At 43.6% G+C, this 21,245-nt stretch overlaps 2 protein-coding genes and 1 long non-coding RNA gene across 11 annotated transcripts in view; 2 read left to right on the forward strand and 1 right to left on the reverse strand.

The window, feature by feature from the left end:
- Window positions 1-21,245, reverse strand: part of LOC311256249 — a 36,087-nt gene that overhangs the window by 6,973 nt on the left and 7,869 nt on the right. For 2 of the 9 annotated variants that reach the window (XR_014622469.1, XR_014622470.1), the window contains exons 3-10: window positions 20,727-20,823; window positions 15,170-15,348; window positions 14,790-15,037; window positions 14,490-14,660; window positions 13,398-13,642; window positions 13,105-13,273; window positions 12,250-12,972; window positions 424-692 (exon numbers count right to left, since the gene is read on the reverse strand). This is a non-coding gene — a long non-coding RNA (uncharacterized lncRNA). Of the gene's footprint in view, window positions 1-423; window positions 693-1,274; window positions 1,482-12,249; window positions 12,973-13,104; window positions 13,274-13,397; window positions 13,643-14,489; window positions 14,661-14,789; window positions 15,038-15,169; window positions 15,349-20,726; window positions 20,824-21,245 lie in introns of all 9 variants that reach the window. The other 7 variants (XR_014622471.1, XR_014622464.1, XR_014622466.1 and 4 more) reach the window with 7 other exon arrangements.
- On the forward strand, window positions 430-3,555 carry LOC311256248 (CD5 antigen-like; the record flags this gene model as incomplete). Its single annotated transcript, XM_084351112.1, has 4 exons — window positions 430-700; window positions 1,332-1,616; window positions 2,850-3,116; window positions 3,206-3,555. Exons 2-4 carry the CDS (start codon window positions 1,562-1,564, stop codon window positions 3,553-3,555), a joined length of 672 nt encoding a protein of 223 aa, XP_084207238.1. The 5' UTR covers window positions 430-700; window positions 1,332-1,561.
- Window positions 4,766-6,633, forward strand: LOC311256246 (CD5 antigen-like; the record flags this gene model as incomplete). Its single annotated transcript, XM_084351110.1, has 3 exons — window positions 4,766-4,883; window positions 4,957-5,265; window positions 6,238-6,633. The coding sequence occupies 3 exons, from the start codon at window positions 4,766-4,768 to the stop codon at window positions 6,579-6,581; spliced, it is 771 nt and encodes a 256-aa protein (XP_084207236.1). The 3' UTR covers window positions 6,582-6,633.

A 21,245-nucleotide genomic window follows, 5' to 3' on the forward strand; every position in this document is an offset into this window, starting at 1 on the left:
CTTCACTTTGATACTCTTGCGACACGAAAACGTAACAGAGACAGGATGTTGTAATGTTTAACAAACTAATGTTTAAAATTATCATTTGGAGTTTAATACTTATAAATGACTTTATAATAAAGTTTCATATCGGTGCATCTTGGAACTTATACACATAGGCCAATATCGGCCAACCAATAAGGCTAAACTATATTCTTTATGAGAAATATGGAAATATGGTAAATTATGGCGCGTATAACTGGAGACAGGGCATCAGCAGCAGCTGCGTACAGCTGTTTTCCTCTCGTTTTAGGTCGATATTGTCTCAGGTTTGCACACGTTTGTTTTGTTACAGTATGTGTCAGATTTCAGACTTGAATCGAAGGCATAAATCATTCACTCTCTCTCTCTTCAGACTCTGTCAGGCTGGTGAACGGGACCGACCTGTGTTCAGGCAGACTGGAGGTGAAGTCTAACCAGAGTTGGTCCTCAGTGTGTGAAGATGACTTTGACCAGCAGGATGCAGAGGTGGTCTGTAGGGAGCTCGGCTGTGGGGCTCCTTCAGTCCTCCAGGGGGCGCTCTATGGAGAAGTGGAGGCTCCAACGTGGACCAAAGAGTTCCAGTGTGGAGGCCGCGAGTCTGCTCTCCTGGACTGTAGAAGCTCGGGCTCAGACAGAAACACCTGCTCACCTGGAAAAGCTGTTGGACTCACCTGCTCAGGTAGAAGAAAACATTCCCATCAGTTTGCATTATTATTTTTTAAGCTAACTGTCCCTAGTTGTGAATGTGAGTGTGGTTGTCCGTCTCTATAGCCGCGTTCCCACCACAGGAACGTTTCCCAGAGAGGGAACAGGGCACACTATGTTCACCCTCAGAAAGTCCCTGCTCGGGGACATTTTTTAACATTTTTTATTGGTTGAGTATTGCAGCGTTTTATTTCAGTCACCATTTTTAACAATCTGAAGCCAAAAACCAATGGTTTATTTGTTCGTAGTGCCACGACACATCACAGTTACAGAAGAAAGAGTACAACCAATGGCCTTTTTTTGTTTTTTTGTAAACTCCTCCTTTACAGTCATTTTTCATCATTTGTCATACTTCAGCAGACTAATTTACCCAATTCTCTTCCATCTTCAGACTGCAGTGGAAACACAGAAAAATTGGGCAAAGGGATTATTTCAGTTCCTTGAAAAAAAAAAAGCCCTGAGGCTAAAAGTTCCTGGTAGTTTTTGTGGAAACGTGGCTAAAGAAGCAGCCTTTTGATTGACTGGCAACCTGTCCAGGTGAACCCCACCTACAGTCCTGCCAGTGACCTCATAGTGCTCATTTGTTTCTTCTTGTTTCTACCCAGCACCCGGTGATGTTAGGCTGGTTGGAGGAGCCTCCCAGTGTGGTGGCACACTGGAGATTAACCAACTGGACGAATGGAAACCAGTGGATGACAAGTACTGGAACCTGAGGTTAGCAGGTGTAGCGTGTGGACAGCTGGACTGTGGCTCTGCTGTTTCAATCAGAAGAAGACAGACGCCCTCGAGCAGATTTATTTGGGGACTCAAGTCCTACTGTGAAGGATCTTCACTGATGAAATGTTTAAGACTTATATCTTCATCTGCTGTCCTCGAAATAACCTGCTCAGGTAACAACATTAATATTTACTAGTGATCTTTACTCACACATCTGTTAGCTGACTCACTTTGACTTAAAAAAAAGTTATCCAGGACAATGACAGCATAAAAGTCAGAGTAGGTGGTTCATAGAAAGACATCTGGCCCAACTTCAAATCCCAATATATAGTCGTAAAATTCAGCTCAGTTTCTGTTCATGACCATTTTGTCATCTTTAAAGCTGATGAAAGATGAAGTGGGTTGATGACAGTGACAAACCCACTGAGAATAATCACTCGACAAAAGGTTACACTTAGAGCTAGCACTGGATTTAAAATTACCAGGTGGCCGGAAATATGACTCCAAGTTGATGCTAATGTTCCTCCGTCTTTGCTGTAGGTGTAAATAAGTACCTGCTGTTTAAGTTTAAGGTCATATGTTACATTGTCCCACCTCGTCAGGCAACCATTTTGGATATACTTCTTTAGGACAAAGATTGGGCAAGAGGATGGTCATGATCATGAGGTCTAAAAGGAGCGAGTCTGTCTATCAGAGCTGTTTACAAGTTTCATCCATGGTTAACATGGAGCACTTAAAGATGATCTGTGGGGTTTCTGGCCTCCAGTGTTGCTAACATGATTTTTGTATGTTTGCGAGACAACTCCACAGGGCACCTTTAACCGTCGAAGAAGTAAATCAAAATCAGTACTGAAACATGGCGACACATTGCTTACTTTTTTTTTTTTTAATAAGCAGGCAGGTCTAGTCCACAGACTTGGTCTAGTTTCAGAAACGGTGCCTTCAGACGGACCACTGGGACTTCCGAAAAGTTGTGATGTCACACCCCAAGCACAGCAATGGCTGCAAAAACACTGCTCAGGCCTGTGAGAGTTGACCAATCAGAGCAGACTGGGCTTTTTCAGGCAAACCAGAGCGTTCAGATAGAGGGCGAGACTACAGGTGCTGCAACACTAGACAGCCAAGGAAAATTAAAGTGTTTTTTGAACATTAAAGTATATAAACAGTATAAAAGTATGAACCCGGAAATGAGCATAATATTGGATCTTCAAGCTTTTCTTATGGGCACAAATGCCTCTAAGCAAATGTCAACTAAGCAGCCAAAATAGTATCATCCTTTAGTGTTATCACCTGCTGTGTTTGGTCCAGGTTTCTATGTACTCACCTCTTGTTGCCTCCACTGCAGAGGTAGAAACACTGAGAAGAATTTGCAGCACCATATCATAAAAATGCTCTGTTGCTCTCAGACTCTGTCAGGCTGGTGAACGGGACCAGCCTGTGTTCAGGCAGACTGGAGGTGAAGTCTAACCAGAGGTGGTCCTCAGTGTGTGAAGATGACTTTGACCAGCAGGATGCAGAGGGGGTTTGTAGGGGGCTCGGCTGTGGGGCTCCTTCAGTCTTCAAGGGGGGACTCCATGGAGACTGTGATGGCCACGAGTCTGCTCTCCTGGACTGTAGCAGCTCAGTTGAAAACACCTGCTCACCTGGCAAAGCTGTCGGACTCACCTGCTCAGGTAGGAGAGGAGCCACAACTTTGATTTGATTCTCTTTGATTTCAAGTCACTTCCCTTCGCTCGCTAATCATTCACTTGTCTTTGTTCAGACCCTGTTGATGTGAGGTTGGTGGGAGGAACCAGCCATTGCACTGGTAGACTAGAGGTGAAACACCATAAGATCTGGAAAGCTGTGACTACTCAAGACTTTGACTGGGACCTGAAGGCAACATCTGTAATATGCCGAAGGCTGGACTGTGGCTCCTCTGTTTCTACAGGGAGGAAAATGGGTTCCTCTGAAGAATCTGTGTGGTGGATCAACTCTTCCTGCGTTCGATCCAATTCTACACTGAAGGAGTGTATGGCAACAACAGATGAGCCCAGCACTTACAGTCTGGAAGTCACCTGTTCAGGTAACACCATTAAAGATGCTGTACGTGATATATTTTTATTTAATTAAGTGTTAAATAGCTCTATATTGTTGAGTGCTTGGTTACCAACCAAGTTAGCTCAAACGGCATCAGCACTTACAGCTGCTTTAATGAAACGTGTCCTCGCCTACCACGTCTTTGCCTCCCTAGAGTTTTGTGCTGCGTTCCAGAAAACCCACAAGCTTGAAAGTTTCTTAGGGCCTACTAGAAAAAATACCATTGCCTGCCACCTAAAGTTGGAATTACTACTTGCAAACTCTGGGCACATCCATCTACCCTGATTTCATGAGGGAGCAGCTGTCTAACCTCACACAACGACCCGTGGCCGTTCAATGATGCGTACCCTTTCCAAAGAGAAATCATTTTGATATGGTCAGCTCAGTTTCTTGTTAACTTTTGGTGTTTGAAAGGCGGAAGTTGGAAATCTCAGCCAGGAAATTCTGACATCCGACGTTGACTGGAATAGTCCTGGTCAGAGCTGCTGTAAATCGCCTCCATACTGTATCTCCCCCATCGCCAAACTGATCCCCTCAGTCTTAGAGGCTGTGTCCAGTCCCAGTCCGGTGACTGGGAGGCGGCTGAGGCCCGTTGCCTGTGGCGACTTCCCAAACGATCTGAGGTTGTGGTCCAGGCAGACTTCAGGTAGCTAATAGGCAACGGATAAGTTCTTTCGTGGTGAGGTTACAATCATGAATATTTCCATTGCTCGTCAGTACAAGTGCAAGTAAGAAAGTATCCTAATAACTGACGCACAGGCAGCACTTTCAACACGTTTTAAGTTTTAGCTGTATTGACTCAATAAAGTGCCAACCTAGATCTTACCGTACCATAACAGTCGCTCTATAAAATAAATTTGGATGATAGTTCAACAAAAATACCAAATCTTCTCACTGATGGTGAAGATTGCTTACGTAGGTCATATAGAGACATCTTAAGACTGTTTCATAGCCAGTTAAAAGGGTCCTTGTGGGAGTATTTCTATACTGTAGTATTGCTTCCTGTACCTAAGTGAAAGATCTGAGTACTTCTTCCACCACTGTCGTATCCACAGACTCCATCAGGCTGGTGAATGGTGCGAGTCGGTGTTCAGGCGTACTGGAGGTGAGGTCTGACCAGAGGTGGTCCTCAGTGTGTAAAGATGGCTTTGACCAGCAGGATGCAGAGGTGGTCTGTAGGGAGCTCGGCTGTGTGGCTCCTTCAGTCCTCCGGGGGGCGCTCTATGGATATGTGGAGGCCCCGATGTGGACCAAAGAGTTCCAGTGTGGAGGCCGTGAGTCTGCTCTCCTGGACTGTAGGAGCTCAGGCTCAGATAGAAACAACTGCTCATCTGGTGAAGCTGTTGTACTCACCTGCTCAGGTAGGAGAGATGCAGCTTTGATGTGGCTCACTAGCTTTATTCCTCTACTAATTACTTTCCTGTCTCTGCTCAGATTCAGATAATATCAGGTTGGTGGGAAAGAACAGTCGCTGCGCTGGTATACTGGAGATGAAGAAGAACCAGGGAGAGTGGAGACCAGTGGCTGACTGGGATTCTCAATGGGACGAGAAGTCTGCAGCCGCCGTTTGTCGACGGCTGGATTGTGGTTCTGTTATTTCAACAGAGGTGACAAATGATGCTCCAGATCGACTGGTGTGGTGGATCTCATCGCCCTGTGTCCAGTCAGCATCTGCTCTGACGGAGTGTATAAAACTGACTGATGATACTGAAAGCTATTTCAGCCTTGAAGTGGTGTGCTCAGGTACGACTGAACAGTCACATCTGAAGTTGCTTTCTTCATGTCTCTTGATGTTCTTTGTGATTGCTCATAATCTCGTCACTGATGATCACAAAACAGGAGGGATGAGATCAAGTAACCTGATGCGCCAGATGGTTTGGAAAAGGTCTGACACTTTAAAAACAAACAAAAAATGTCAGATCAAAGAACCATATGACTGGCAGAAGACCGGTACCACCAGCAGAGCCCGATGGTATATCAAACTCTCATCCAAGCCAGTCGGCAGAAGAGCGACAACATCTTTCGATTGAGTAAAGCCTTCAGTGACGTTCTTTTCTCTTCTTTCAATGAAATATGCTCAGGCCCCACAGTCCCCTTTGTTGAATACAATAAATTGTATTCAGTTGTAGATATCAGTCACCTGAATGTGCCTGATGTTTTCCATTATCCTACAAATATATACACGAAAATATAAAAGAAAACAAAAAAAACACCCTCGCAATGTTGAAGAAAGTGAGAACAAATTCCTGGATCCTTCCCTTTATCAGGACAACTTAATGAGGTCTACTCTTGATCAAGACCCATCCTCTATCTGAGTTTTGTGAAAATCCGTCAATTAGTTTTTTGTGTAATCCTGATGACAAACCAGCCGACGGAAAGGGCGAAAACATGTCTCTTTCTATAATGAATTTCTGATTCATAGGTTTTAAAATTGGAAAACTTTCCTTCGCGCCCAGAAAAGCGATTAAAAAAATCTGTGACGTCATCACAATGTAAAGTCGTGCAGAACTTGTGGGGCCCGCTGGAGAAACCCGACTGCACATATTCAGTGGGACGCATAACAAGGAAGTTAACTCGGAAGATAGAAAACCTTTTGGTCGTATGTGCGATAAATTCTTATTGGACTGAATCAGTGCAACTATCTAGGCCCATTTAAAACTGTTGAACTTGCCCTTTATCCCTCTGTTGACACGTCTGCTCTCTTTCTGTTAACAGATTTGCTCGTTCAGCCAAAGATCTCGCCCACTCCCTCCACTGATGGGGTCTCCAAGGCAAAGCAGCAGGGGCTTCAGGTGCTCCTGGGCTCCAACTTCCCCATCACATGCTCTATCGAACCACAGTACCAAGGAGGTTCCTTCCAGCTCATCTGGACCTCCTCCAGCACAGTGCAGAACTACACCCAGCCAGCTGTCAATCACTCTGCCCACTTCCTGTTCTCCGCTGCAGACCACACCCACCAAGGGGACTACAGCTGTGTTTATCACGTCCATGTTTTCTCCCATAACTTCTCCTCCGAGAGCCGGCATCTCTATCTCACCATCGCAGGTATCGCAAGATAATCAGGGGAACGTAAAGCCGACTATCTTACCATGCAGACTTTTAGTGTTGGAATGTAACAAAGTAATTCACTAAGTCCACAAAACATTTCTGGAGCTTCACGGTAAAACAGAGCTGCAGTAGTTGGGGACTTGTGTTAAAACATAAAAAAACCCAACTGAATTGGCAGCATTCAGCTCGTCTGGCATAATCCAAGTCTCCAGAAGCCCTGAGATCCCAAATTGATCTGAAAAGACGATTTTTACAACCTTTTTTAAGCTGAAATCTTCACTGCAGCTGCCAAGATAAAAGCGTCCGATTTGAAGGGTGAGCACAAGCTCAACAGCACATCGAGGGTGTTAATAACGTCTTTTCAAACGACTTTGGGATCTCAGGGCTTCTTGGAGACTTGGATTACACCAGACAAGCTGAATTTTGTTTATTTTACTTTTTACAACAGGTCCAGAGAATGCTGCACCGCTATTTTGCTGTGAAGCTCCAGAAATGTTTTGTGGACTATGAATCTTCACTCAGTAGTAGATAATGACTGAATTTTCATTTTTGGTCTCTTCCTTTAAGGCACCTTAGCTTTTAATAATAATGATGTGATGTTTTTAAATCTGTTTCAGCCCCTCTGACAGAGCTCTTCATCAGACTTGTTGTCCTCCTGCTGGGTATAATGTCACTAATCGCTGCCCTCTGCTGCCACTCGAAGGTACGGTACACATGAGGTTACGCTGAGTATTCAGCATGATGTATTTATTTAGCAGACAGCAGTTATTTTTACACTAACACGACAGTTTTCCATCATGTATGTGCAGGCCTGTAGAGTCCAGAAGCCAGGATGAGAGAAGAACACAGATTAATGATTATGTTCTCGGTGGCTGGAGATGCTGGAGCTCAGAGGAAAGATGATTATATCTGCTGAACAAGTGAACACAGTGGATGACTCAAGACAGCTGGTTCCTCCAAAACCCCCTGGAAATCTTGTTCATACTGACTTTCGGTGGTTTAGCTTCTCACCTGCTGCAGTGTTGGCTTTGGTTACAGGTGCGACAAAGCACAATAAAACTTAATGAAAAATAAGTTATCTAATAATATATGAGCACCTAAAACAGTTTCTATTTGTTTTATTTTTATTGGTTTGCTCTCGTCTTTTTCATTGCTCTTTTGTTCCCGATTGTCTCATTTTTACTTCATCTGTTAAAACACTTTGTAGGATCTATTTTTAAAAGGTGCTATACAAACAAAGAAGCTTATGTTGGGTGTAATAAACTTTTATACAAAAGTTATTACTCTGTGTTATTGATTGACTGATCAGTATGATGTTATCCTTGTTGCAGCCCTTCTGCAGTGGAGGAAATCTTTGTGTTTACAGAACCGTCCTTCGATTCTTACTGGACTCATGCAGTCCAACAGCAGAGAACTGTTTTTACTGTTCGGTGTGGTCGACTGAAAGCTAAATCCATGAACTTTGCACAAAAACACGGCTGTCAGTTCTCCTTTTTTATTACATCAACCTGCTGACTGCTGCCAGATTTTTATTGAGCTCAGCTGCTGAAATATTTAACTTAACAGCACCATCTGCTGGCTACAGAGACATGTTAGCTGTGAATACACTAATGTATAATAACTGAGTAACTTTCTGATTTGTTGATATCATGGAGCTGTAACAGTTTTTTTTTTTTAGAGTTTATAACTTCACTTGTACATGAGGATTGTTTTGGGAGTTGTGCGTGCACCCATGTTTTAGAGAAGATGAAGAGTTTGAACTTGCAGACGGACGGAAGTGAAGATGCTGTAGGAGCAGTCTGAGTTTCTATTTAATTGATCATTTCTTTGCTCCAGCTGCCATGCACCATGAGTGAAAACATACAGTAGCTTTGAGGTCTACTGGAGGTGAGTGTTTGATATTCAAAAGATAAAGACTTTGGGTGGAGTTTCACCTCATTTATAAAACTCAGAATACCTCAGAATCTAAGCAAGAACATGTTCAGGTCAATAAAAGCGTGTGGCACACACCTGTACACAGTCCTCTCATTATAAACACTCACCCGGGGTGTATTGTGTATGTGTGTCCTCCTCCCAGTGTCACCTATGCTCGAATTTTAAAGAGTCTCCGTTTGATTATCAATGAGGGGGGAAAAAAAAAAGGAAAAGGCAAAATTGTGGACTGCGAGGTCAAAGTACAACTGTGCCTCAAAACACACAAGTCTTGGGTTGAAAACGGACCTAAGGAAACCATACAGAGGTCACTTCAATAAGGCGGACAGCCGGCATAATGGCGCTTAGTGATGGCTGTGATATTCCAGACCAAACAGTCCCAGTAGTCAGAACTCCAGAGTGGTCATTATCTGGACCCGTTCCTAAACTGGGCCCAATCCAGCACAGATTTCCAAGAGAATGGCCCTTGGTAATCAGAAAAAAACATCATCACAGGAACAGGAAGTCCTCTTCGCCCCCGGACATGTGCTCAGGTCTCAAATCTTCTGTTTGCCAAGTCTTCAAGTCATGCCAAAGCAGCCATAAGCTGGGCAGGCGGGAAGAGGTGCTGCTCAGCTGCTTAGATCTGGTTAGAGAGTCTGGATTAGAGCCAGACCCTCTGGAGAATAAACACCTGGAGTCACTCTGATCTGATCCGGACCGTGTGCCAAGGGGAGGAGAGCTCAGAGATGACTTTTTTAACTTTTGGGATTAAAAAGTGGATTTATCTTCACTCCTGTTTATCAGCCTGACTCCAGCAGCGATCCATAGAGCTGACCTCCGTTTTCAGGTGTTTATGATGCGAAAGTCACAGTGACTTATTTTAACTACCGTTGGGAAGTTATGCCAGATACATAATGTATCTTAAGTTACCTATGCAACATACGGTAGGTACTTGGGTATGAGGATGTGTTGGGTTTTTAGAAAGTCTAAAGTCTAGAATTTGATTAGATTGTTAAATAATGTGCCGAGGCGACCTGTGAAACCTTGTAAGTAAAATGTATGATTTTAAAATGTAATCTAAAACAAACTAGTAGCAACCACTTAAAACAAAGTAAATGTTGGGCGATGTAAAAATTAATCAGGTAATCAGTAGATCTGCACTGGCCTCATGCCGATAGGTTTACAGCAAAGATGAATTTATGCAGCAAGAGAAAATGTCTGGTCACAGATGTGAAACAGCTTCACACGTTTACTGAAACATATTCTAGTTCCAGTAAATGATACTGCGGTACCTGAAATTGAAGAGTACAGGATGTCAGCTTACGATTATATCAGGTAGCTTCCTGTTTGCCCACCGTAGAGATCAAAAGTTAAAGAGGAAACTGCACATTTGATGAGAGCTGATAAAGACAGAGAGTAAGTGAGAAAGAGTGACAGACTGTTTGGACAACACGCCAACTGGACATGGATCCCGTAGACCGACTGCTGGTGTTCATGTTGCTCTGGAGCTCAGGTACGACCTCGGCCACTTAAACCTCACTGACTGCCTCCTACATATCATGAGTTTGGATTGTGTGATCCACCGGAGAATAAGCGAAATTCAGTCAAGCCGATATTTTTAACTTTTGGAAAATACAATAAATTTGTGAAAGTGGGTATAAAATGATGAAGAAATCTCATCTAGACTAGTTAGGCTGCTGACAACTGACTGCTATAAATCACAAATCGATCTTATTAGGATGATATCATATTTTTAAGGATATTGTGGTAGTTTTTTGGGGAGGTGCATCCCCCTCTGTTTTACTTTTACATTTTTTTTGTTTAATTGCTGTTAAATGTTCTTTGTAATGTGTTGATTTATAACCCTGACGGCCTAAACACTGAGACTTCCTGAGTATATATTTCTAAATTGTGTAACAAATGTTGTATTTTAGTGATTTTTATCACATTGACAGAGTTACGGTTGATTAAAGTTGACTTTCAGCCACAACATTATTCATGAAACCTTGGTTATAATGGGGATATTGCCTTTGAAATTTAGATATTCTCAGCGTGGATGAAAATCTTACTTTTTGTTAAATTGTAATAGTAATAGAAGTAGGTTCATTTTCAAGGGATTCATATTCTGCACCTTTCAAATGAGACCTAAATATGAATAAAAGCCTTATTCCTGATTCATTTTGGGTATTTTTATTCTAGGAGTTTTTTTCCTGAGGCTATGAAGAGGTTTAAACCTTCTGAGCGCACATAAATGTCACATCCTTTGAATTTTTCTGGAAAAACCCTCCACACTGGTATCAACATGTTGCCTCTCTTCATCTTTCCAGGAAGCGGTTTTTGTTTTTGCATTTATGATGATTCGGGGGCATTTTGTCACTTATTGCATGATATATACAAGCCAGTTGCCAGAATAAATGTTAGCCAAGTAAACTTCTGCAAAACCACAGATTAATTAAAACTAAATGATTCTTTAAGTTGCAACTTAAAGTGTTACTCTTGCCAAAATGCAACCTAGGCTTTTTTTGTGAATGTACCCGAGTCAAACCTTCGTGTAAAAGCATAATTACAGCGAAAAAGCCACTTTTAAGATTTACCGTGTTTTGGTTTTCAGGTCAAAATCATTTTCAATGGCGTGTTAGGGGCAACTTTACGGTAGCATAAAAATCGCTATTTTTACAACACTAAGAAGACTCGACACAACATGAAACTTTGCTCGTAGCATCACCAGGGTCTCTACACAAGAACACAAGCATTGAGAACACTGTTTGTGTACACAGTTTACTAAAAAGGGTTTTGAACAACTCACGCCAGCAGTAGCTTGTTCCGCTCGCCGCCGTCCTGCCAGTCGAGAAGCATCGATCCCCGAGTGCGACGTAACATGGAGGAGAGTAAAGGTGGAAAGCTCCTAAAGCTTAGTTCCTCAGGGATCGACAAATTATGCTTTTACATGAAGGTTTAACTCGGGTACATTTCCAAAAAAAGTCCAGGTTGCATTTTGCCGAGAGTTACACTTTAAGGTTTAGGTTTTTGCACAAAAACCACTTGGTTATGTTCAGGAAAACATCATGGTTTGGCTTGAAATACCTGTCTTAGTCGCCACGATCACGGATTGGAGATGGTCCGACTTCCTGTGAAAAATATCTGGTTTTGTTCCCACAAAAATGGCTGGCAATATCCCCAGGTGTCTTTAAAAATACCCAGTGGTGTGACTCGAACTGTTGGAGCCTTGTTGGCTTGTAATAATGCCAACACCATTACCCTACACACCTGTGGATGTGACAGGTGGCTAATAAGCTTATAATGTGAATGCAATATGCCACGTTTGGTACACATGTCAACCTTGGATGTTATCTGTGGCTTGCAGCAACGTTAATATGTTTTATATGCAACCATCATCAAACATAGACATCAGAGGCCCATTTTAGTTTCCCAGATTCCTACATTTCCTCATTGTGCAGTCAACCCATGGTGCTAAGAAAGACCTCAGAAAATCAGACCCTATCCTTTAACAGAGTAATGTTTGGAGGTAATCCCTTCCTCGAGTTCCTGCAATGGAAGAGACATAAGACAATATCCACAGTCCTGTCATGCAACCACCACACCCGATCTTATTGTGACCTTCATTTGAAATGATTGTTTCTGTTTTTAGGATTCTCCCCAGGTCTCCTGACAGAGGAAACTGATACTTCTGAAGGTAAACTGATATATTAAATAGAGTCCTAATGGAAGAATAACACAAAATATTATTACACTAACAACTCTTACCTGTGCTCAGAGATTGATGATATCCAGCTGGTTGGAGGATCCAGCCGCTGTTCTGGTGAACTACAGGTGAAGAGCCAGGGAGATTGGAGAGAAGTGGATGACAGTGACTGGGACCTGAAGTTAGCAGATGCAGTTTGTAGACATCTGGACTGTGGTTCTGTGGTTCAGGTTCTCTCAAGAAATCCCACATTTTCATCTTCATGGAGAATGACGCCTTTCTGTCTGAATTCTGGAACTGGACTGAGGAACTGTTCAATAAAAAGGTCCATAACTCCTGGTAACAGTCTGTGGATCACCTGTTCAGGTAATGCCATCAGAAGCCATAACGCAAAAACACTAATCACAAACAAGCTCAGAGCCTAAGAGGACTCAATTTTGAGTCTTTATCTAATCATCCCCATGATGATGGAAAGTCAGGTGAAGTTTCCTGGTCCACAAAACATTTCTGAAGCTTCACAACAAAACAGTGCAGCAGCATTCTCCTCAACAACTGAAGTAGCTGGAGACTTGTTTTAAAAACACAACATCTAATTCGTTCTCTCTCTTTTCCCCGATAGACTCTGTCAGGCTGGTGAACGGGAGCAGTCTGTGTTCAGGCAGACTGGAGGTGAAGTCTAACCAGAGTTGGTCCTCAGTGTGTGAAGATGACTTTGACCAGCAGGATGCAGAGGTGGTCTGTAGGGAGCTCGGCTGTGGGGCTCCTTCAGTCCTCCAGGGGGCGCTCTATGGAGACATGAAGGCTTCAACGTGGAGCAAAGAGTTCCAGTGTGGAGGCCGTGAGTCTGCTCTCCTGGACTGTGGAAGCTCAGGCTCAGATAGAAACACCTGCTCATCTGGAAAAGCTGTTGGACTCACCTGCTCAGGTAGGAGAGGAGCTTCAGATTGAATTTGATTTGAGTTTCTATTAAATGTGACTTGTCTTTTTTTTTCATCTTTTACTCTCGTCTGCTCAGAGCCTGATATTGTCCGGTTGGTGGGAGGATCCGGTCGCTGTGCTGGTGAACTGGAGGTGAAACGACGAGGCCTGTGGAGAAAAGTGGATGAAGAAATGGGTCAGTGGAATCTAAAGACGGCAGATGCAGTGTGCAGACAACTGGACTGTGGCTCTGCTGTTTCAACAGGGTGGATACAGAGTTTCACAGCCGTACCTGTCTGGTGGATTAGATCAGCTTGTCTTCAGTCCGGGTCTGCAGTTAGAGAGTGTATATCTACAAGAATTCATTCTATTGAATACCATCTGGAGGTCAAGTGTTCAGGTAACACCAGCAAACACATCAGCTATGATGGTTGTCTTGTTGTTTACATTTACATTTCTTCATTCAGCAGATCCAAGCCACAGTAGATCAAGAAGTCATCAAGGATAAGTGCTCAGTTTTATATTCCTCCTGACAGACTGTTGCAGGTATATGAGGGAAGACATAAGTACATAGTAAACTAGAATGGCAACTCAAGAGCGCATACCTCCGCCATAATATACACCAAAAGAAACAATTCTTTGTATTTTGGTATCAAAATTTAGTCATGTCTTGTTCCTGTAAAACAAACTGTCATATATTTTATATCATGCCATCCACCCATCAGTCAGTCATTAACTTTGAGCAGTGAGCGAGTGGCACAGAGCTAAGATTTCATGTCAGATGGATGCCGCTGTACCGGGCTCCAACTGGACGCGGCCGGTGTTTGGGAGCGAACGGTTCAACGACAGCACAGAGGTTGTTTACGAAGTTTAGCTACTGCTTGCTTGTTTAGTCACTCAGCTAATGTAAGTGGTCCTATTTGCTTACTGCAGTAGGACCCCGGTTACCAGGAGCTAAACCCGGCAAGACAACTACGTTGGTACTGTGTTCCCTGTGGTCCAATTGGCTGCAGTCATCTTCAGATGCTGTGTTATAGATAAATTAGAACTTTATTAACCCAGAAGGAAATTCTTGTGCCTGAGATTGCTACAAAAAATTACAGCACAATAGAAAAGCCAGTAACAAAGGGAAGGTCTCGTTTGGGCCGTGTTTATCGAGCCCTCTCATCACTTAATCGGCCGCGTTCACTGGGAGCTCCCGGTCCAGCAGAGTTGGCTACATTGACATGTTGCTGCATGGCAGGGGGCGCAATTCACATTCAGTGCTAATGCTATTAGCTACAGTAAAGGGCAATCAATATCCTCGACAACTCCCTCCCTACCTGACAGTTTTCAGTGGAAACATGTAAATATGAGGAAGACAATAACACGCATAGGGACTTACTGTAAAAATCCCTTGATCCGTCCTTTAATCTGCATCATAGGTTAAAGGGGTCTATTCTGGGCCAAGACCCATCCTCCATTCAAGTTTTGAGAAATCTGTTGACTAGTTTTGGTGTAATCCTGCTGACAAACCAATCGACCAACAAATGGGCACAGGTGAAAACCTAACCTCCTTGGCACAGGTAATAAAAAGGCAGTATTGAATTAGATACGTTATTCAGCCATCAAGGGAGAAAAACGCAGAAAAGTTTGGACTACGATTTCCAGCCATGCTGCGCCAGTGGGACGAGCCGTTTCTCACCTGCTGATTGTAGAGAAAGAGAAGGCTCATGAACCTGAACGCAGGAGTTAAAATCTTTCTGTCTGTTGCCGTCTTTCTCCAGACTCTGCCAGGCTGGTGAACGGGAACAGTCTGTGTTCAGGCAGACTGGAGGTGAAGTCTAACCAGAGTTGGTCCTCAGTATGTGAAGATGACTTTGACCAGCAGGATGCAGAGGTGGTCTGTAGGGATCTCGGCTGTGGGGCTCCTTCAGTCCTCCAGGGGGCGCTCTATGGAGACATGAAGGCTTCAACGTGGAGCAAAGAGTTCCAGTGTGGAGGCCGTGAGTCTGCTCTCCTGGACTGTAGAAGCTCAGACTCCGATAGAAACACCTGCTCATCTGGAAAAGCTGTTGGACTCACCTGCTCAGGTGGGAGAGGAGCTTCAGCTTGAATTTGATTTGAGTTTCTATTAAATGTGACTTGTCTTTTTTTTTTTTATCTTTTCATCTTTTACTCTCGTCTGCTCAGAGCCTGATATTGTCCGGCTGGTGGGAGGATCCAGTCGCTGTGCTGGTGAACTGGAGGTGAAACGACGAGGCCTGTGGAGAAAAGTGGATGAAGAAATGGGTCAGTGGAATCTAAAGACGGCAGATGCAGCGTGCAGACAACTGGACTGTGGCTCTGCTGTTTCAACAGGGCGGATACAGAGTTTAACAGCCGTACCTGTCTGGTGGATTAGATCAACTTGTCTTCAGTCCGGGTCTGCAGTTAGTGATTGTGTATTTACAACAACCCTTTCTGCCAATTTCAACCTGGAGGTCAAGTGTTCAGGTAACACCAGCAAACACATCAGCTATGATGGTTGTCTTGTTGTTTACATTTCTTCATTTAGCAGATCCAAGCCGCAGTAGATCAAGGCAAGGCAAGTTTATTTGTGTAGCACAATTCAGACACAAGGCAACTCAAAGTGCTTCACAGGGGAATAAAATTACATTAAAAGAAATTAAAAATTGCATTTAAAAAATATTTAAACAAAACATTAACACAAATTGAGAAACAGGAAAGTAGGCTAAAATATAATAGGTTTAAAGAGACAAGAATAGAAAATAAAAGTCACAGTGCAGTTCAAAGCCTTAAAAGTGCTTCAGTAACAGTCTGTGGCAAACAGAAAGGTCTTCAGCCTCGATTTCAAAGAGGTGAGAGTTGGAGCAGACCTGCAGTTTTCTGGGAGTTTGTTCCAGATATGTGGTTCATAATAACTGAACGCTGCTTCTCCATGTTTAGTTTTCACTCTAGGGACTGAAAGCAGTTCAAGGAGAAGTGCTCAGTTTTATTTTCCAGCTCACATAAGTGTCACATTGTTGCTGTTATATGCAGGAAGGCATACATTCATAGGGAAGGAAACGGCAGTATTTAATTATAGGAGTTATTCAGCCATCAAGGGAGAAAACAGCAGAAAGGTTTCATACAATCACCTGCTGATTGTCGAGAAAGAGAAGGTTCCTGAACCTGAATACAGGAGTAGAAATAGGGCTGGGTATCAATCAAAAACTTTCGATACCGGTACCAATACCGATACCTTCACTTCGATCCCGGTTCCTGAACGATACTTTTTTCGATACCAATTTTATAATATTAATTCTAACACAAAGAATATTACATAACACATTTTTCAGCTGTTTTTCAACAGATTTACAGTGTTTGACTTGATTTTTTTCATCGCAGGCACACAAAACATTTTTTTTCAGCTTCTGGCCCCTGCAGTATTTGCAAAACAATGATTTTGGTGTTCACTGTCTGATAACTGAACAGGTCCATCACTCAACAAAATATAGAGAAATGTCCCACAAAGCAACGTCACATGACCATACAACTGTAAGGTAGTGACTGGTCGTGTCTTTGGCAACTTATATGAGGAGAAGCCTCTGTCCTCCTGTCTGTCCGACCGACTCTTCGTCACATTTCTGGCCGAAAAACAGTGTCTGTCCCCGTCAAAAAACTTAAACTCACCAACTGTTTGTCAACCCTCCCGACCGAGGCGCCGGCTTTCTGTGTGAATTACACTCTGGTTCGTCTTTTACTCCGGAGCTGCTCGGCTCTGTGTGAACAACCAACGGCGGAGAACTGGCGAACCGCCGCTGTGGCGATAATGCGGCGTCTGTGTGAAAAGGGCTGGTAACTTGTGGTTGTGATGGTAACCGGTGACCTTTGCTCGCACACTGTAGTAACATTTTTCAAGGGGCAAATGCGAGTGAAATACTAAAGTATAGAGCCCTGCACAGGCGGACTTAAGTGCTGAGAGGAGGTCGGTCCGCTCGTCTTGCAGTCAAACACTTCCTGCATGCCGCAATCACGTGTAACGTTACAGCAAATCATCGGCAGCATTATCAGATCTTGATCCCGTGATTAACCTCTGGGAACCGAAAGACGAGGCATATTTTGATACTCGGTACTACAGAAGCATTTCGGTCGGTGCCATAAAAGAACCGAAGTTCGGTACCGAGCCTTAAGTACAAATCTTTCTGTCTGTTGCCGTCTTTCTCCAGACTCTGTCAGGCTGGTGACTGGGAGCAGTCTGTGTTCAGGCAGACTGGAGGTGAAGTCTAACCAGAGTTGGTCCTCAGTGTGTGAAGATGACTTTGACCAGCAGGATGCAGAGGTGGTCTGTAGGGAGCTCGGCTGTGGGGCTCCTTCAGTCCTCCAGGGGGCGCTCTATGGAGAAGTGGAGGCTCCAACGTGGAGCAAAGAGTTCCAGTGTGGAGGCCGTGAGTCTGCTCTCCTGGACTGTGGAAGCTCAGGCTCAGATAGAAACACCTGCTCACCTGGTAAAGCTGTTGGACTCACCTGCTCAGGTAGGAGAGGAGCTTCAGCTTTGATTCTAAAACAAGTTACGTCATTTTATTTTACCATTTACTCTTTTGTAACTGTGCAGAGCCCAATGACATCCGGTTGGATGGAGGATCCAACTCCTGTGTGGGCACACTTGTGATGAAACACAAGGGAAACTGGAAACCAGTGGCTCCCTTCATCATTCCTACATGGGATCTGATGTCTGCAGCTGTTGTATGCAGACAGCTGGACTGTGGCTCTGCTCTTTCAATCAAAACAGCACATGTGGACAACCCAGATGCATGGACAATCGCAACTTCCTGTGGTCAGTCTGAGTCTGCAATCAGGGAATGTTCATCAATATGGAATTTTCCTTTCCAAAATACTCTGGAGATCACCTGCTCAGGTAAAAACAAACAAAGGCAACAACTTCAACAGTAACCCTTAAAAAAAAGCAGTAGTCGCCTGGGGAACATATTTTGGCACCTTATATTTATGTCCGTCACCGTATATTAAGTTACATTAAACACTGTTAGAATGAACAACAGTGTTTTAAATTAGTTCCTTTTTTTAACTGATGCAATAAGAACTGACACTGGACTCACCAAAATGACTAAATCACTGTCATCTTGCTCACTTACATTGTCCACTCGCCATCTTTTTGGTTAGTTTTAAAACTTAAAAAAAACATCTTATTCATTCTCGCTCTCTTTTCCCCGATAGACTCTGTCAGGCTGGTGAACGGGAACAGTCTGTGTTCAGGCAGACTGGAGGTGAAGTCTAACCAGAGTTGGTCCTCAGTGTGTGAAGATGACTTTGACCAGCAGGATGCAGAGGTGGTCTGTAGGCAGCTCGGCTGTGGGGCTCCTTCAGTCCTCCAGGGGGCGCTCTATGGAGACATGAAGGCTTCAACGTGGAGCAAAGAGTTCCAGTGTGGAGGCCGTGAGTCTGCTCTCCTGGACTGTAGAAGCTCAGGCTCAGATAGAAACAACTGCTCTAGTGGAAAAGCTGTTGGACTCACCTGCTCAGGTAGGAGCGGAGCTGCAGCTTTGGTTTTACTTGAACTTATCAAAATGTCTTTTATTAATTAGTCTCCTGTCTCTGTTCAGAGCCTGATAATGTCAGGCTGTTGGGGGGAACCAGTCACTGTGATGGCACGTTAGAGATGAAACAACACGGAGAGTGGAGACCAGCGGCTAACATGGTCTTTGGATGGGACCAGAAGTCAGCACCTGTTGTGTGTAGACAACTCGACTGTGGTTCTGCTGTTTCAACAAAACTAAGGAACACTCCAGATAAACCTGCGTGGTGGATCAGCCACTCCTGTGTTCAGTCTGAATCTATCCTCCTGCTGCGGGAGTGTTTAATAATGTCTGATGTTTTCCAACAGTCCATCAGCCTGGAGGTGATCTGCTCAGGTAACCTTGAACAGTACGGTGAATGACTGGATTCTCATTAGATATAGATGAGGATGGAGGAATTTTATATTCTCAATAGAGACTCACTCAATTTCCAATTGCCTTCACAGATATTCTGGCTCAGCCAAACATCTCCTTCTCCCCCCACACTGACGGGTTGTCCCAGGACAAGCACCGGGGGCTTCAGGTGCTCCTGGGCTCCAGTTTCACCATCAGCTGCTGCATCCTGCCCCAGCATCCAGGAGGCTCCTTCCAGCTTGTTTTGACCAACTCAGTGACATCACAGAGCTACACCCAGCCAGCTGTCAATCACTCTGCCCACTTCCTGTTCTCTGCTGCAGACCACACCCACCAAGGGGACTACAGCTGTGTTTATCACGTCTATGTTTTCTCCCATAACTTCTCCTCTGAGGGCCAGCGTCTCTATGTCGCTGTCGCAGGTAACTTTATAGAGAATCTGAGTCATTTTACGTTTCTGCAAACCACAAATACTTTCATCCATATATCAGATATTATGTATACGTTTCTACAACATGAGTCCTATCACATTCACATCGCGTGTATGTGAGCTGACTTTCATGTCATGAGAAGGAGGGATGATGTGACGGCTAGGCATGACAGCTAAAGTGGCAGCAAAACTGGATATTTTGGACAAGATGTTGGGGCATTTTCTAGCCGTGTTCGTGAAACCGGATAATTTTGAATAGAGTTGGAACAGTTTCCAGCCATGTTAGTGGCAACAAAGCTGGATATTTTTTTGATGAGATGTTGGGACATTTCCAGCCATGAAAATGGCAACAAAACCAGATATTTTTGACAAGACTTGGGGACAGTTTCCAGCTGTGTTTGTGGCGACAGAGCTATATAAGTCAAAACATGATTTTCATAGTCTTACACAGCCAGTTGTTCTCGTAGAGATGGTCATTTTGAAAACACAAACGCAGGTGCAGAAGTGAGGAGAATACTGCCTGAAGTAGTCGCCCAATCTTTATACAGACAAATCTTTTTCCAACCATAACCATAAGTGTTTTTTGTGCCCAAACCTAACCAGACCATGATCACAGCGCTGTCACGACATAAAACAGCCTAAAGAAATGCAAAGTTGCAACCTGAGGAAAAGTGCAACATATCTGTGGTTTGCAGAAACGTACGCTGCCAACATCTGAAAAAACTAAGCCTAGAGTTTAAAAAATACAAGGTTTGAAAGCTAAAAATAACGAATTTGATTTAAAATATTTAATGAAGCAAAGAAATCGGCATGTTCCTCTTTGAACTGATGTAATGATTGTGAATCTGTTTCAGCCCCTTCAACAGATCAGATCATCAGGCTCGTACTCCTCGTGCTGATGGTGGCGTCCAGTGCTGCCATGTTTTTCTACTGCAAGGTACACATCAGTGGAAGTGACTGTCGTGGTGTAATGTGTAAAACTCAGTGTTCACATTGGGATCACAGTTCGGTGTGTTTGGTACAGCAGAGAAAACAGAAGCAAAACATTTTGAGTAAGTACATTATGTACCAAACACTCCCTGTACTGAAGAAGCATGTTGCCCCAGATGTTTCTGGGACCACTGGCAGAATTAGGGGTTTGACTGGAATACTTGTTTGTATAATAGTATACGGATTTAGGGAAGAGCAGGTATTTTGTGACTTATATACATTTTTTGCCATGTCTCTGTAGGCCAGCAGAAGGCAGAAGCCGAGACGAGAGGACAACACTGAGCTCGATTACCTTGGTGGTGCTCAAGACGGACAGGGTCAAGCCGAAGAGGCAGGAGCCGAGGGACCAGAGTAGTGCACATCCAGGTTTTCCAGGGGAGGACTCAGTACTGGGGTCAGAAGACGTATATGTTAATTCAACAAAAAAAAGCTAGTTTGACACGTTTAAACTTTTGTAAATGACAATGTGCTTTTCTTGCATTATTCTTATATTTCAAAGACACTTCATATTAAAAGTCGGGACATACACTTTCAGTATATCCTTTTAATACAGATTATGTACATAATGCCCCTGTCATACACCTGTCCTGACATAAACATCAGCAAAACTGCAAAGGTGCTTGGGAATATGGATGTCCTCGAGATAAAGAATAAAAGTCCCTATTGTAACCGATTAAAGAGACGATGCAGTGAGTGAAATGTGAAAGTGTTGTATCATATTGTCTGCTGAGCTAACATTTGTAGCATCATGTAATCTGCAGAGCCAGGCTTAAAGGGTAACTCCACCAAATTTACATGTACATTATTAAAG

This window comes from Pagrus pagrus (assembly GCF_965226575.1).
Source record: "Pagrus pagrus genome assembly, chromosome: 4".
Classification (NCBI taxonomy): Eukaryota; Metazoa; Chordata; class Actinopteri; order Spariformes; family Sparidae; genus Pagrus; species Pagrus pagrus.